Source organism: Neocloeon triangulifer, unplaced genomic scaffold (genome assembly GCF_031216515.1).
Source record: "Neocloeon triangulifer isolate White Clay Creek 2 clone unplaced genomic scaffold, ASM3121651v1 ptg000015l, whole genome shotgun sequence".
In the NCBI taxonomy this organism is placed as follows: domain Eukaryota; kingdom Metazoa; phylum Arthropoda; class Insecta; order Ephemeroptera; family Baetidae; genus Neocloeon; species Neocloeon triangulifer.
Window position 1 is genome coordinate 6,084,689 of NW_026775557.1, and position 12,779 is coordinate 6,097,467.

Consider the following 12,779-nt stretch of genomic DNA (forward strand, 5'->3'; position numbering starts at 1 on the left):
TCACGTTGCGAATATTTTCTGCAGGGCGATATGGTGACGCCGGCTTCATATTTGTGCTAAAACACACACGACCGACCGAACGACGGCCTCGTCACCGAGAGCGCGGCAGTTACGACTTCAAATGCTGCAGTAGAATTTGACCCTCTCATCACGGCAGCGACTGGAACGTGAGTAATTAAAAATGTACGCCAGAGCGCAAAAAGATATTTGCGGCAGTTTGCATTTTGTATAATATAAAATAATAGTTGCAGAACTTATAATAAATATCTTTGAATATTTTTATTGATGGTAAAATACAAATATAATAATAATCAGGTGCCCTGTAGGTTGCATAATAGTGCCCAAATCAGAGAATTGACTTTTTTGTTTATGTACTTTGTTTGCATTTCAATAATGAATAATAATAAATAAAAAAAAAAAAAAATAGTGATCAAAAGTTTAAATTATCTTCTCCAATTCAGAAAAAAAATATTATCATTAAAATTATCGAACTGCAGCAATTTTTTTTTAGTTATTTTCAATAATATTTTAATATTTAATAATACATTTGAAAACAAAAAAATGTTGCGTAGTTTCAGTCCATTAATTGTAGAATTATGAATAAAGCCTCATTATGACAGATGCCATATTAATAATAGCATAATAATATTAATAACAGCAGACGAACACGTCCCAGTTAGAGTAAAAATTGACTTGTAAATACGGAAAAATGTTTAAAGAGAGCTCTTTATATTTATAACCATCACCATAATTGAAGCGTACAAATTTTAAAAACGTTCAGTTTGCCTAATACTTTCAAAGAACATGAATGTGCCGCGGATTTCTGAGTTTGATTTCCATTATATAAACGCATAATGCAAATCGTTGATAGTAAATTACAATTTTCAGGTGTTTCAAAACAATTCATTGTATTTTATACCTCTCAGTGGGCCAGCGAGTCAATTTAAAAAAAAAAATTCGATGAGTTTACAAAAATATTTCAAGATCAAAATCGGTTGTTTATATTAATCCCCAGCAGCACCATTGTCATCGCAGCCACCCATTATGTCATCATAGGAAGGCGGCGAGTCGTCAGAGTTGCAATGTTGACCGCCGCATGAATGAGACTCCTCTTGAGAAGTATTTTCGAGTACTGGTGGGCCACACCATGTGTTGTCCACCGGCGGCGCGGAGGCATGAATTTCTACGTGCCTCAAACTGCTTTCTTCATTTCTGAATACAAAATGTGTTACTGCTTCTCATGAAATGTTTCCGTACTAATTAAAAAAAATTGAACTTTTTCAAAGTGAAGTTGGAAGTTGATAAGTTTTAAATGTTATTTCTTATTGTTGAAATAAAAGTATCTGTCATACCCTTTGTTACACGTCAAACAAACAAAAACTAGAATTCCAAAAGCGGCGAAAATTGCAACAGCTAATCCTATCCCTAAAGCGGTGCTTGAATCCTGATTGCCGGGTGGAGTTGGCTGGGGCGCAGGTCTGTCACTTAAGTCACACAATTTTTATTAGCCATTAATTTAAACACCTTTGTTATTTTTTTTTTTCAAATAATTACCGACACTCGTCGAAAAAATCCTCCCACTGCTGGTCAGCTCTCGCACAAACGCAGAAATTTGCGGAACTGCATGTTAATCCTTTTCCCGGGCAGCAGTCTTGAGTTGGGAAGCAGAGATCTTGATAGGCTGTTCGAATTAATTTTGTTTGCAGACCATCAAATTTATTACTTCAAAAATAGATATCTTAAAATTATAAATTTATTTAAAAAAATTTTTTTATTGGAAAAGATATATATTTTTTAATATGATAAAGTTGATGTCAGTGACTTACTTGAGCAGCGAAGAAGATCGCTTGCCTCAGCGAGCTCTCTAGTGTGAAAATTGATGAGTGTAAATATTAAAATCGATGATATTGTCAAACTGGTTGAGCTCATGATGCGCCAAAAAAATATCTCTGTTTGTCTCTTACTCTTTGAGTTACAAGAGGTGACTGCGAGAACCACTCACTGCGACTTCCGACTAACATTTTTATTAAAGGAGACCAGGAAAATTTTAAGATAAGAAATGAAATTGAAAAATACGTCACGTTTGTCATCTGCTTGATAAGATTGTGCGAAATCAGTGATTTTCACAATGAGTGTAATTCAGATTTACTTTCTTCTAGGTTTTCTTATTTCCCAGAATAATAATAATAATTCTTTTTCAGAGAACAAAGGCAAAGAAAGTTAATTATTATTTAGCGATATTATTTAATTTGATAAGCGTGTGTGTTGCAAAAATTCAATCAACTTTGAAACATTGCCATCTGCATTAAGTAGGAATTTAAAAAATTATTAACAGAGTTAATTAGTGAAGTTTTGTAGTATGCAAAATAAATATAAACAATCTTCAATAACAAATTATTAAGTAAAATATTTTTATAAATAATATTAAAACAAATTTTATATCAAAATAAAAACTATTTACTTCTCATTATATCTCCTTGTGTCTAAAATTAAAAGAAATAAAGTATGCTGACAATGAATTTTTTCCATGAAATTATGATTTATATTATGAAGAAATGTACCAATGGAACAAAAATATACAAAATATTATCAAATTTTACATAGTGATATAATTTAAAACTCAAATATTTTAATAAAATTTTTATTATTAAACATTTTAAATTATAATAGTATAAAATAAAAAATTAACACAAAATTTATTGTTAATAATATAAAATAATATTAGATAAAATATAATTAATTTATTAATAAAAAATAAAATTATGTATAAATAGTATTTTTTAATTTTACTTGTAGCTTGTTTTGTACTTTTTCGTTTTGTTTTATTTTATTTTTCTGTATACATAACTCATGACTGAGTTGAGTATGTCTCAAACTGGTCTCAAATGAATCAAATGAATGACATTTTTTCTAAATACTTTAACATTAAAATTTCACTACAGATGGCTCTGCCGCTGCTGGAGGCGGCCCCAGATCAAAACAAAGAACGAAAACAACACCGGTCACCTGTCGACCGGTGCAGGATTTGAGACTTTCTTTGAGTCTGGAAAAAATTGCGAACGCTGGAAAGTTTAATAATTCTGCAGGTTTTGGTCAAAGGCTAAGAAAATGTTCACGACCAGCACGCAGAAAAAATTCTGGCTCTACGCTGACGAGTCGGAACTTCTGAAGGCGAGATGCGAGGCGAATGCCAAGTTCATCGAAAAGCACGGCGCCCACATGAAGGTAAAATGAGATTAATTTTTTTATTTTAATTTATCAATCTAATATTATTCACAGGAAGAAGAACGGAGCGAATTCTTCTTGAGTGCCAACGACGAGAAAATTTTGCTGAGACAGTACGAGCTCCAGTTGCGGGACTTTTGCCGGCGTTTTGAGCCAATCATGCCAAAATCAGTCGCGGGCACCGCGTTTCACTATTTCAAGAGATTTTACCTCATCCATTCCGTTATGGACTACCATCCCAAAGAAATTCTGTACGAAATAATCTTAAAATAATCTGAAAATTTTCAATACTTTTCCTTGGAATTCACAAAATTTCTAAAATTTTACTTTCACTTTTTAGGGTCACTTGTGTTTATCTGGCGTGCAAAGTGGACGAGTTCAACGTGTCGATCAACCAGTTTGTCAGCAACGTCCGAGGGAACCAAAGCAAAGCCATGGACATAATTCTCAACAACGAACTGCTCCTCATGCAAGTCCTCAACTACAACCTCACCATCCACAATCCCTTCAGACCCATCGAAGGTTTGCTGATCGACATTAAAGTAAGGATTTTCATTGAAATGTGTCAAAAAGTTGCTTATTTTCTTAAATTGCAGACAAGAAGTCAAATGGTGAACCCCGAAAGACTGCGGCCCGGCATCGAGGACTTTCTCGACAAGGCTTTCCTCACCTCGGCCCCCTTGCTGGTGGCCCCATCTCAATTAGCTTTGGCTGCCATTCTCCATTCTGCAAGCAAAATTGGTGAAAATCTGGACAACTACGTGACACAAACGCTGCTCGGGTCGTCCGGCACCGAAAGACTGACCTCCCTCGTTGAAGCTGTTCGAAGTAATCTAAAAAATTAGTTTAAATTCCCTTTTACTAACATTATTCTGGCAGAGGTTCGTTCGATGATCAAATCAATGGAGACGACACCGAAAGAAATAATCAGAGCTCTGGAGAAACGGCTGGAGAAGTGCCGAAACCAGGAAAATAATCCCGACAGTGAAATGTGAGAATCCCATTTCAAATGTGGCTTTTATATTTGATTTAAATCCTTTTACAATTATTAGATACAAGCAGAAGCAGCACCAAGCACTGCAGGAGGAAGATGAAATGTACGGCGCAAACTACCCAACCATGGGCGTCGGAGTTGATTTGAAATTTGGGGATGAGGACTTTTACGCTTCGGAACTCAGCAGGTCTGTCAGTTCACCATGATGAATGATAACAAAATTCAAAATTTGCAAATAAATTATTCTTTATAGACGAATTCTTGATAATTTGTTTGTTACAAAGAAAATACTTCACACAATGTTTAAAAATTAAAATAAATTAATTTTGTAGAAAGGCACACATGAAAATATTAAATTGTCAATTCAGCTTTGGTCTCGACTGCTGCTGGGCGTGTTGTGTCCACTGAAGTCCAAATCGAACCTTTGCAAAAAAGGTGGCACCTGTGACGGGGGGTTGCCCATCATGAAGTGTTCTTGGAGCATTCCAGGTGGTGGTGGTCCCGCCGGTGGATGTAGGTAGCCCATGGGATGCGGCTGGGTGGGGGGCATGACCTGACCTGAGGGCAGATAAGTTCCACTCGGCACAGGCGGGTAATTGAAGAACCTATTTATTATAATTTGAATAAAAATTTTGAAATCATTGAATTTATTTACCAAAGTCTGTCTCCGAGGAACAAAGGTCTTGGTGCGGCCACTCCTAGGGCTGTGTAGTATTGTTGGGCGACTAGTTCCAGGTCATTTGTGTACTTTCTTTTCCATTTAGTGCGTCTGTTTTGAAACCAAATTTTTATCTGGAAAAAAGTAAAATTGATTTATTTGGATTAATTACATAATTTTTTTCCTAAATTTCTATAATTTATAAAATTAATTTGTTTCATCAAATTTAGACCATCGCTGCAAGATTATTTGTCTCCTCCGCTTGTCAGTCCTTCAAAGCTGGCACCAAACGTTTCTTTGTTTAAATAATGCTTATTTAGCAAAAGGCAAACGGCAGAGAAAATATTTCATTCGAGCTCAAACATGTTATGAAGCAAAAACCGCATGACATGTTTCAGCTTTTTTGAGAGTGGCAAAAGAAAAACAGTAATAATGCAAATTTAAACCTAGTACCACCTGGCCGAGTAAAAAAATCGCATCCTTAGTATTAATGACTTTCAAAAATGAAGTGAAAGACTTTGATTTTATCTTGCCGTGCACCACATTGCAAATTGCTTTGTAAAATTTTCTAAGTTGAAGTTGTACTTCAATGAGTTTCAAATAAAAGAAAATAATTATAATGCAAATTTAAATTCATTTAATTTTCACAAATGGAATTTTTTGAGAGTGGCAAAACAGTAATTTAGCAAATTTAAATTAATTTAATTGGCTTTCTTACTGTTTGGTCTCTCTGCTGAAACATGTGGTTTTTTATTTAAGGTAACTTGTTTGAGCTCAAATCTCAAATGAAAGCTCATTCGTATTTTATTTAATAGCTCTGGTTTTGCTTGCCTTTTGCTAAATAAGCGTAATTTAAACAAGGAAACGTTCGGTGCCAGCTTTGGTGGACTGACGAGCGGAGGAGATAAATAATCTTGCAGCGATGCAATTCATTAGAGGTGCCACCCGCCCTCATTAGCGCGGCGGAAGGAAGCGCCACTTAATGAGCCGCGAGAATTTTATCTTCGCAGCCACGGGCGTCAAATTCGGCGCCACCTAGACTACGCCGCACTTGCTCCAGCCCCCGTTTATTTTTCTATTTGTCTCGACACACCATACATCAACCCTCGTCATTGAGAAACATTCACGCATGGAGACAAAACGAGTCTTGACACTTTCTTAAAATTTACACCTCAGGAAAAATAAGGATATGCGTTTTAGGAATTACCTGTGTTTCGGTGAGGTGCAGGGTTCTTGACAAATGCAGTCTTTTTGACACGGACAAGTACTTGTTGCGCTCAAATTCGGCTTCAAGTGCTTTAATTTGCGTGGCTGTGAAGGCGGTTCGCGGCCTCTTTTTGCGCTCATCCGCTTCTTTTCCCAGCGGTGATGACATTCCCTCATCTTCGGCAGCACAACTCTCTAGAAATGAGGATTTATTATTATTTAGATTCATTTTTTCTTTATATAAAATTATTTTTCTAGATCATATTAAGAACAAACAATAAGTTTTATTTTTATATGCTATATTTTTCATCCATAATCTACAAAGAAATTTGCTCGAGTTTTAACACATTTGCAAATATTTAAAATAACTTAAAACAATTCATTTTCTCTCAACATTCCATTAATATTGTGAGTGTTGCAATTCATGAAAATAAATATTTTATGATTGAATAAATTTAATTTCTATATGTTACTAGAATCTGCATTGCTTAGTTGCTATAAAAAAAGGACAAAAATAATAATATTTTTCATAATGTTCAAGCAAATCAATTTCTCAAATTAAATCGTAATTGTTTTATTATCTTATTATAATTATAACTATTCTAAATTTACGGTCTTGTCATTTTTTATTCACATCTTTAAAATTTTACCCCTTTCATCTCCCAGAGCAGTCCAGAACAGAAATAAACTCTTTTTCTGAAGCACTTCATAACCCAATTTCACTGCGGCAGTTGAAGTTTAAAATTGTCAATAATTTTTCTTAACGCGCCGACAAATTTCGCGTCCTCGGGAGCGACACCCCAATTACCAAGACACATCGCGGCACTTAAATGTCAAGCGAGTAAACGAAATATCAGTGGTGGCCGCGGCGATGCTCATTTTCTTGGTCCGCGTGTGTTTTAATTGAAGTTCGTGGGCCGAAATTATTCACCTCTGGCGCGCATCAATTAGCGACGAGCGTCTGCGCGTGTTGTGACTTTTATACGACGTGTAGACGACATGTTAGTCTAATAAACGGTAATGGTCCGCGACTATTCTAACGCCTGCCGAAAAAAGGGCACGCACCAGATTGTGCGACGCCGCGCAAAAAAGTCGCCAGATTTATGCACACCCTCATCAAAGGAGGACTGTGCGCGGGAGCATAATTTTAAATTTACTAAGCGTGACAAAGTTTTCCTAACACCCCCGTGGCAATGGAAAAAAAATTTATGAAGATATTTTAGTAAAAATAAATATCCAATTCGTTGAACCGTTTTAAAATTTTAAGTTTAGTTTTATTTCTGTACGTTTTTTTTATAATTCATTAGCAAATTTTATCTATTCTGAAGAGCCGTTGGGCTCAAGTGTCACCTTTTTTGAAAAAGGATATTCAGTTTACTGAATGAAAGTGATAGCCCGCAAGAGGCAATTAATCAACAAGTGATCGCCGCCTGTGAAAAAATAGAGCCGGCGCACATCGCGTCCCCCAGATTTGGAGGAGCAGAGAGGCATGTTGCTTTGCTTGCAGATGTCAAGTCTGTTGGCGCGGTGCCGCTTCTAATAAAACAACAAGAATAAACTACACAGGGGACATCATAAATCTCGCCAGAGTGTCTGTCTTGCTTCATTGCTATAAGCACCAAATTAAACTCAAAGAGAAAACCATACGAGCTCCTAATTGGATTCTTGATGATTAAAAGACTTCTTAAAGAGCTCTAAAATTTATTAGAAACAGAAGGTTTTAGGACTGCTAGCGCAAGATCCGCATCTCGTATATACACATTCACAGCATCTTGTGACTGATCTTTGCTGTTTTGCAATAATACGAAGTTGACACTTTTGTTACACCAAATTGCTTCACAAATTACGCAAGAGACTTAATTATGCATAAACATATTAAACATAATGTTTTGAACTGACACAAAGCGTTTGATTTTTTCTTTAAATAATTATTAAAAAATTTTTGCGTAATTTTTTAGCCTTGAGAGATACATTTTGAGCAATAATATAAAAAAATTTAAAAAAATACTAATCTTAAAATAATCAACACAATAATACTTATCAAATAAAATAAGTAAAAATTAAAAGTTTCCTAAAAAAAAATTATTAATATCTGCTAATAACTTTATTTCTACTTTTGTTGGTGCATCTATGCCCAAATCGAGATACCTCCTTCCAAAAATTATAATTCGTAAACGAAAACTAGAAAACCTATCATTGAGAAGAAATCGCATGAATTTCTTATAAATTTTTTTTAATTGGATTAATTGGGTAAAATTAAGAAATTATAGACTCACGTATTCCTGAGAAAATCATTGATAGGAAAATAATTTTTTTTTATAGCTTTGGAAAAAGGCAATTTTTTTTATTAACACCATAAGAATAGTGCTTTATCAATATTTCTTTTCAAATTGAAAGCATAAATTCAAAATTTTTATAACAGTGCCCTGCTCCATTTGCCAGAGTTCAGGATTTCTAACATATTCTTCCAAACTCACATTAAAATATTTAATGACGATTACTTTACTCAATAATGAGGGAAAAATAAAGCTTATGGCTGTATTTTTAAAATTATAGAGGCTCTATGCAATAAACTGAATAATAAATTCAGCAAATTGCTATTAGCCTATTATCAAATCTCAAAGGGTCAATTATAAAATCTCACGTAATTTGCATTAATTTGGAGAAGTGAAAGTAATGCACCAGGACCGTGATTGTCTGATTTGCATTTTTTAATTTTTACATAATACATTATGTGGTGATTGTCCAAAAAAATTAACTCAATAATGAAATTGGGATCGAAAATTTAATAGACCTTCTGAACCACCCTAGAAAATTTTCAAAAGTAGCGAGCCTTTCGACAAAATTATGGTATCTCATGTTGAGAACAATAATTAATTTTAACGTATAATATAAATTTATAGTGTTTTAAAAATTGTGATTTTTTTTTTAAAGTCGTGATTTTCACAGTAAATTGTAAAGCAGACTCTATTATATCCGTTAATATAATTAGAGCAGAGTGTTTGGGGCGAACGCATTAGTAAAAGAGAAGCACCCCAATTAACTCTATTCACATTCACCGAGTCAAAGGAGAAAGGAGCTCGCGTCTGAAAAAGTTTTGAATTCCACTCGGACTAATTGGAGATAACAACAAAGATTCCGAGCCGATTCGAAAATAAAATTCAGTTCGGAATGCCGAGCTGATTTACACTTTGCAGCAGCAAGTGAAGTTTTCTCTAGGCGGAATCTCTTTGAGGGCGGTTTTTTCAGCGGCGCGCAACACGCAGCCGACATTATTTATAAGAATTAGCGGGCGCAGGCAGCGATCATTTCACGCCGTTTGTCACTCTCTCGCGCGCAGTGGATGGTCTCGCGGCAGGATGAGCAATTAGCCCGTGATTCATAGCTCTCATCGCGTCCCTTCAAACTTCTTGGCACGCTCGCGTTTACTCAGCTAACGATACGCCCAGCTTAAATGCTTGTGTTCGTCCGTCACTCGTCTCTCGTTTAAAATTTTGTAATTATCCGTGTTAGCTCGCCCCTTAACTCTCCAATAATAGCACACCTAATTAGATTAATTAGCGTGCGATTTATGGCCCCTAAACAGCGAATCGCGGCCAGTGCTCTTTCCGAATTGGTAATTAATTTTCTCACATCACGGGTCACAATTAAATCGACCATGATTTTAAATGTTCGAAAAATCTTATGGATCTTTTTTATGTAAAAATTGCATTAAATTTGTTAAATTTTTAGGAACAAATGAATGAAAATTAAATGATATGTATTATATGAAATTGAGTTATACACATAATGACAAATTAATTCACAATGAACCCAAAGAAGAACAAGTTCCATGTAGGACACGAATTAATGCAGTGCTAAACTGCTTTTGATAGAAAATATCTTGTAATTTATAGTTTAGTTTCAAATGAATGTTTATTGGGTTCAAATGAGGGCAACTATGCCCCATATACATGAACTCATCCAAATATAATGACAAAGAAACGAAAATTTTAAAACAAGGGAGAAAGAAAACATTAATATTGCTCAAGATACTGTTTTTTCAGAACTGCTTTGAAAAAATTAACATTTTCATTTAAACACAGATTTGACGGTAATGCATTCCAGAGCCTATAACATTGTACTTGAAAACAGTTTTCCGGCACCTCCACGCTAACAAACGGTGCGAGCAGTTTCATTCGATGCGCTCTTGTGCGCCCAAGCAAGTTAACGTCGTACATTGTTGTTACATAAACGTTCAAATACTCTGGGCAATTTTTATACAGAATTTTGTGTGTTTGCAATAACATTTTTAATTTATTCTATCCGCAATTTTCAGAATTTCGCATTTTTTATACAGGGGCGATAAATTTTGGCCTTTCTTAACATCGAAAATTTACCTAATTAAATGATTTTGCAGTACTTGCAGTTTATTAATTTGCGCGGCAGTTAAGTTACAGTAAACAATGTCGCAGTAATCAAAGTGTGGCAGAATCAAGTCTAATTCGTATTTTTTCAGGAGTTACATTTCTAAACGTTTCAATGCTTTTTAAGGTGCGATTAAGCAGGCATGTGTGCTGCCGCTGGTGCCTCTCTCAAGAGGGATAAACATTAATATAGGGAAAAAAATATATGAAATTGAGTTATACACATAATGACAAATTAATTTTCAACACATCAAAAGAAGAGTATGTTCCATGTAGGACATGAATTAATGCAGTGCTAAAGTGCTTTTTATACAAATCTGGTAATTTATATTTTATTATAAATTGTTAATTAAAAAAAATAATAAAATAAATAATATTTGCAATGATGTGCAAAATATGATTAAAATGTAAATTTTTTATAATTTACAATAAATATATTTTTTAAAAACATGATATATCATTTTAAAATGTTAAATGTGTTAAATTTTTATCACAAATTGATATTTTTTTCATACATTTAATACTAGTTTTGTGTTAGATGAAATTATTTGCTTAATATTTTTCCCGTTTCCTTGCTGCTTTACTGCTTGTAATTAATTATAGGCTAAGCGACATCCGCTCGTATACCTCAAATGAAATCTGACGATCCGCGAGAATCGTCTTCGCGTTTTGTTCTTTGCATGGCACCAGATCAAAAGAAATCTTGGTCCATCTCGGCACGTGCGAGCGTCCAACAAACTCTCTCTCGATCAAGAAGCGACAAACAGTTGGTGCTCGTTTTAATTAGTATTCGCGCAATTAAGATTAGTAATGCAATTAGCACTTACTAATTAAGATTCCTGCAGAGGCGACCGTTCGAGATGTTAATTATATATATTCATTTGTTGGCGTTGCTAAATTTTGCCATCGACGCCAATTGCACGCAGCTTGAACAATATTGTTGACCGATTTGTCATCGTGTGATTATTGGATGCGCAAATTAATAAGTAATTATTTAATTATTCAAGAGATCAAAGCAGAGCTAATAAGCCTGGGAAAATTAAATTTCAATTAAGTCACGACAAATTTTATTCTGTATTTTTTCGGTCCAATTAAAAAATGTTAAAAATCATATTATTGTTTTTGGTTTAAGGAAAAAGTCAGTTATTTAAAAATTTGACTGTGAAAGAGAATTTCATACATTTTTCTAGCCATCTTTGTAAAGCGTGAAATTGCTCCACTTTTAAAAATATTTCTCGGTAATTATGTGGAGACAGAAGGCGTGTGCCAACCCCTAATGATGCCCCTTAAGCGCTAAGTGAGTGAGGTGTGTCAAAACAGTTTCTCTCACAATGTCACAATGTATTTTCACCCCGGGTGAAAGAGGAAAACGAGAGATGAATGTTAAGCCTACGCATGACACTTATTTAAGTTCCAATCCTAAATTTTAAGTTTATTGCAAGCACAAAAATATGCAGAAAAGGCTTCATTTTTATTTTACTTTGTAATTAAATATTTATGGTGTAAAAATTAACCTCATAATTATGAATAAAAATGATGGAAACCAGTAAAAATTGCTAAAAACCAAAAGGCTTCTTGGATTCTTGAAAAAAAAAATCATTTTTAATGTTTTTAATTCTAAAATCTGCCTTGATTATTACTTTTAAATTTTTATTTTCATTTATCTGCTTTTAGAACCATATGACTGTGCCTGCATTTTTTTCTTTTAATTACAATTAAAAGCAAATGATTGAGAGAAAGGTTTTGGATTATTTTCATTTTTTAATTATAATTATTCGTGACTTAACTAAACAAGAATCGAACTTGTTAAATAATATAGAAGGCTTAATTATAAGAAAAAAAATCAAATATTCTTAATCAACTAAATTAAAATTGTATACAAAAACAAACCTTCTGAATCTACTCCGATCCCAGGTGACGTCGAGTCGACGCCGTGCGCGTCCTCCAAGGGCACCATGGTCCTCGTCTGCACAAGATGACCTTGGGTCAGGAACGGCAGAGGTCGGTGACCGGTCGAATCGGCTGGACACACCGGTGGTTGCGGCCTGGCCAACAGGTGGGCGATGCTGAAAGAGTCCCTGTTGCTGGACATTTTCCCTTACGACGCGACCTGCACTTTGCTATAGGCAAATAATTTCGCTCAACTTTGAGCGGCGTAGAAAACGCAACTGCGAGAGAAGAGCGACTGCGGTGTCTCGCATCACACCCCTAACTGCGGGTCCACCACCCAAAATTAACCAATGGGACATCCTTGAGGAGGATCCCTATCTTTGTCGCACATCTCGCTCTG

The 12,779-nt window shown here is 34.8% G+C and overlaps 3 protein-coding genes across 3 annotated transcripts; 1 reads left to right on the forward strand and 2 right to left on the reverse strand.

Annotated features, from left to right (window-relative positions):
* Positions 1 to 289: 289 nt before the first annotated feature.
* On the reverse strand, positions 290 to 2,009 carry LOC132202509 (uncharacterized). The gene is made up of 4 exons (XM_059629465.1): positions 1,827 to 2,009; positions 1,555 to 1,681; positions 1,353 to 1,484; positions 290 to 1,212 (listed from the first exon to the last, which is right to left on the reverse strand). Exons 1-4 carry the CDS (start codon positions 1,927 to 1,929, stop codon positions 1,005 to 1,007), a joined length of 570 nt encoding a protein of 189 aa, XP_059485448.1. The 5' UTR covers positions 1,930 to 2,009; the 3' UTR covers positions 290 to 1,004.
* A 960-nt stretch (positions 2,010 to 2,969) lies between these two features.
* On the forward strand, positions 2,970 to 4,477 carry LOC132202377 (cyclin-H). Its single transcript, XM_059629249.1, has 6 exons — positions 2,970 to 3,225; positions 3,280 to 3,476; positions 3,566 to 3,767; positions 3,822 to 4,053; positions 4,105 to 4,216; positions 4,278 to 4,477. The coding sequence occupies exons 1-6, from the start codon at positions 3,109 to 3,111 to the stop codon at positions 4,423 to 4,425; spliced, it is 1,008 nt and encodes a 335-aa protein (XP_059485232.1). The 5' UTR covers positions 2,970 to 3,108; the 3' UTR covers positions 4,426 to 4,477.
* Positions 4,325 to 12,683, reverse strand: LOC132202378 (homeobox protein MSX-3). The gene is made up of 4 exons (XM_059629250.1): positions 12,380 to 12,683; positions 6,085 to 6,278; positions 4,875 to 5,011; positions 4,325 to 4,824 (listed from the first exon to the last, which is right to left on the reverse strand). The coding sequence occupies exons 1-4, from the start codon at positions 12,579 to 12,581 to the stop codon at positions 4,584 to 4,586; spliced, it is 774 nt and encodes a 257-aa protein (XP_059485233.1). The 5' UTR covers positions 12,582 to 12,683; the 3' UTR covers positions 4,325 to 4,583.
* Between the last annotated feature and the right edge of the window lie 96 nt (positions 12,684 to 12,779).